The following is a 4,575-nucleotide window of genomic DNA, read 5'->3' on the forward strand; positions in this document are numbered from 1 at the left end:
TAGGTTCATGTAATCAGTGATGATCGATTGAAGTTTTTGAGTGATTTTTCTTCAATAAAACAAACCTATGAGTTTATGCAGTAATAGGTTTATGTTTCCCTTTAATTGGTATCAGAGTGATCATACCTTTCTTAGACATCTAGTGTGGAGAAGATCAACCTGAAAAACTACTCGGTGTTCTCATGATGAGAAGTTGTGTAGGAAGACGACCCGACGACTGTAAGTAATTCCTCCTGTGCGATCTAAGAATCAATCTTGCTACCTATTCAAATTCTCGTGTGGAGAACCTGTGCAACAAGCTAAATTACGACAGCAAGTGACGAAATCGTGCAAAGTTTTTTTTCTATTTTTTAGATTACAATAGATTGCATTGAAATAGCAATCCACAAACAAAGGATTAGAAATCTTTTTTTCAAAGCTAAGAAGAAAAGCTTTGAATTGCGTAGACGTGCGCTAAATCGTCGATCGTGTTTTGCAATTTTCCCTAAAGAAACGTGTTTTGTTTGACTTTGGGCCCTCATCAGAAGGCGTGTTTGGGTTTTCTGATTAGCCGCCAATAATAGTATAATACACAAATCGTGAAATTTGATCAAATTAGCCCAATATTGTTTATTTATTTATTTTGGGAGAATTTGTTCTTTTACTTTGGGTTTTTTTTGTATAGGCCCAAATCAACTCTTGAAATTTGATCAAAAATTTAAACATTGAACCGCGATGTCGGGAGGAGAAACGTCGCAACCATCGGCTAAGGAGCACACGTCGTTCACGTTCCAATGTCCAACTTTGACATCGATGAACTACACAATTTGGAGGATGCACATGGAGGTGATACTCGGGATTCATGGCATTTGGGATGTGATTGATCCCGGACTAGATGACGTGAAGAAAAACAACATCGTGAAAGGATTGTTGTTTCAATCGATTCCGGAGAATTAAATCCTTCAAATCGGTAATTTGAAAACCGAAAGAGAGATGTGGGAGGCGATTAAAACTTGAAACCTAGGAGCTAAGCGTGTGAAAGAAGCCCGACTCCAAACTTTAATCATGGAATTTGAAAATCTAAAGATGAGTGATACTAGTACAATAGACGAGTTCGCTGCAAAATTATTTGGAATTGCGTCGAAATCCGCTTCACAAGGAGAGGTCATGACCGAACAGAAACTTGCGAAGAAGTTTCTTACGTGCCTACCTAGGCGATTTCTCCACATAGTTGCAGCCCTTGAACAAGTTTTAGACCTTAAAACGATAGGCTTTGAAGACGTGATTGGTCGCTTAAAAGCTTATGAAGAAAGAATCAAGGGTGAAGACAAAGTAATTGAGACTCAAAATAAATTACTTTATTCCAAAACTGAATCGTCCAACAGATACACTTATTCATCAAGAGGTAGAGGTCGGGGTTCAAATATTTGTGGAAGAGGACGTGGTGGTGGACGTGGTCGGGGTAACACCCAAAATCATGGTCACTCGGAATCCTCTAAAAATCGTGACGATCAAAAGAAAGAAGGAAAACAATACGAGCAAAGAGATCTCTCAAACATCCAATGTTACCGGTGTGATAAATATGGACACTTTGCTTCAAGATGCCCGGACCAAATAAAAAATCATGAGGCTAACCTTAATCAGACACACGAAAGAGATACAAATCATGAAGAAGGGACCTTCTTTATGATGAATACAATTCAGGAAACGGTGTTCTTGAATGAAGACAAATATATCCTTCCAAAAGTTGAAGCAAATGCCGATGAAGACAGACTTTGGTACTTAGATAATGGTGCGAGCAACCACATGATCGACAACTATTCTTATTTTTTCTTAATTAAATAAGAATATAACAGGTAGATTGAGATTAGGAGATGGATCGTGTGTTAGCATTAAAGGAAAATGGTCAATTTTGTTCGGAGGGAAAAGCGGTGAGCAAAAATTAATGAAGGATATATATTATATTTCATCACTTCGTAGCAATGTTATTAGCCTCACGCAATCTACAATAGTTGGTTGTGATATTCAAATGCGAGGTGATTTCCTAACCATGCGAGATGGAGATGGAAGATTACTAATGAAAGTCCCGAGAAGTGCAAACCGACTCTACAAAATAAAGTTAAAAGTTGGAAAACCACATTGCTTACAAGCCAAGTTTAATGATGAAGCTTGGTTATGGCACGCGTGAGTTGGCCACATTAATTTTGGCGCGATAAACTTGATGCACAAGCTAGCTAAAGGGGTACCGACAATCCAACATCAAGACCAACTTTGTGTATCTTGCATGGTTGGAAAACAAACAAAGCATTCGTTTGCAAAGAAAGCTAATTATAGAGCTACAAATATTCTCGAGATGGTGCATGGAGATATTTGTGGACCGTTGATCCCCCCACCCAAGCGGGTAATATTTATATTTTAGTTCTTATTGATGATTATTCTAGATATATGTGGTCTTTTCTTTTGAAGCACAAAAGCAATGCATCTGAAATTATTAAACGATTCAAGATATCAATTGAAAAATGAACCGGTAAAGAGATCAAGACTTTCCCTACGGATAGAGGTGGAGAATTCACATCAACTGAGTTGAACCGTTTTTGTGATGAAGAAGGTATTTCACGTATGTTGACGGATCCTTATGCACCTCAAAAAAACAGTATAGTCGAACAAAGAAATCGGACTCTACTCGAGATGACATAGTGCCTAATGAAAGCAAAAGATATTACAAACCACTTTTGGGGCGAAGCGGTACGACATACAACGTTCATCATAAAGCGTACACCTACTCAAGCATTGATAGGTGCTACACCTTTCGAGAAATTTTATGGTGAAAAACCAAATCTTGAAGACTTGAAAGTATTTGGTTGTGTTGCATATGAAAGAGTAGTCTCAAAACATTTGAAGAAGCTTGATGATAGGTCATGACCGTTAGTATATTTTTGAAAGGAACCCAATTCGGGAGGATTTCGATTATATAATCAGCGGGAAAATAAAATTATTATTAGTGCCCATGCTATTTGTGATGAAAATAAGACATGGAAATGGAATAACGAACACAAAAATAAGATGAAAATGGACCAGGTACATTTACGGTCTTGTGGAGTAGTGGTCAAGCAACCCAAGATAATGGTGGTTCGATCCCAACTTCAACAGAAACCGAATAATTCACCGATCTGGCCCAAATCGACCAAACCTATGACACTTATAATGATGATAGTAGCCCATCGCAACCTGTTGATGATCAAAATAACAATGCAAGTTTTGTCCCATTTCGGTGGTCCACTTGAACTTGAGTGTTGCCAAAAAGATTAAATGACTACGAGCTAGATGTGTATCATTTAATGTTGTCATTTGATGAAGAACCAAAAAATTTTAAAGAAGCCAAAGTGAACAAAAATTGGCTCGATGCAATGAAGGCCGAAATTGACTCCATCGAGAAGAATAATACTTGGAAATTAGTTCATCCTCCTAAAGATGTTAAACCTATTGGGTTAAGATGATTGTATAAAATTAAAAGAAATACGAACGGATCAATTACAAGGTACAAAGCGCGTCTAGTAGCAAAAGGCTATGTACAAGAGCAATGCATTGATTTTGATGAAGTATTTGCGCCAGTAGCTCGACTCGAGACAATAAGACTATTGATTGCTCTCGCTAGACCTGTCAATTTCATACACGACACTATTTACACGACACGAACATGATACGAGTTTTCCGTTTATGTGTTTTAGAAATTCTTGTTTCGTGTCTATTCGTGTCTGACACATATTTTAAATTCGTGTTCGTGTCTTACACGTGTCAAACACGAATTTACCTGTTTAGACACGTATAAGACACGATAAAATTCGTGTTGACACGTGACACGTACACACACACACACACACACACACATATATATATATATATATATATATATATATATATATATATATATATATATATTAGGGTTAAATTTTATATGTATAAAATACTAGGGACCGATTACGTAAAACATAAAATCGTGTTTATTTGCATGTTATTGTCATCCTAGCTAAAAAGACTTTAAAATTGTGTTTATTCATGTTTATTCGTGTTTATTCGTGTATTCGTGTAACACGGTTAAAAAACGTGTCTATTCGTGTCGTGTCACATGTCACACGAATTTTTTACGTGTCGTGTTCGTGTTTGACACCCCAAACACGTTTTATAATTCGTGTCGTGTTCGTGTTTACCAAATCCGTGTCGTGTAAACTCGTGTCTGACACGAATACACGACACGCAGACACGGATTGCCAGGTCTAGCTCTCGCGGATGGTAACAGATGGAAGATTCATTACCTAGATGTAAAAACTACATTTTTATATGGAGATTTAAAAGAAGAAGTGTATGTGTGCCGACCGAAAGGTTTCGTGAAGCAAGGTGAAGAAACAAAAGTCTACAAATTGGCAAAAGCTTTATATGTTCTCTGAAAATCTCCAAGAGCATGGAATTTGAAGATTAATAACGCGTTGAAAAATATGGGTTTTAAACGGTCCATACAAGAAAATGTGGTTTATAGAAAGGTTGCAAATGGAGAATGCACAATAGTTGCAGTTTATGTAGATCATTTGTTCGTAACGG

At 37.1% G+C, this 4,575-nt stretch overlaps 1 protein-coding gene across 1 annotated transcript; it reads left to right on the forward strand.

The window, feature by feature from the left end:
• The first annotated feature begins 1,044 nt into the window (after nucleotides 1-1,044).
• Nucleotides 1,045-2,167, forward strand: LOC145006989 (uncharacterized). Its single transcript, XM_078965999.1, has 2 exons — nucleotides 1,045-1,771; nucleotides 1,836-2,167. The coding sequence occupies exons 1-2, from the start codon at nucleotides 1,045-1,047 to the stop codon at nucleotides 2,165-2,167; spliced, it is 1,059 nt and encodes a 352-aa protein (XP_078822125.1).
• The last annotated feature ends 2,408 nt before the right edge of the window (nucleotides 2,168-4,575 follow it).

The sequence above is a fragment of the Lactuca saligna genome, chromosome 7 (genome assembly GCF_052625555.1).
Source record: "Lactuca saligna cultivar CGN05327 chromosome 7, ASM5262555v1, whole genome shotgun sequence".
Classification (NCBI taxonomy): domain Eukaryota; kingdom Viridiplantae; phylum Streptophyta; class Magnoliopsida; order Asterales; family Asteraceae; genus Lactuca; species Lactuca saligna.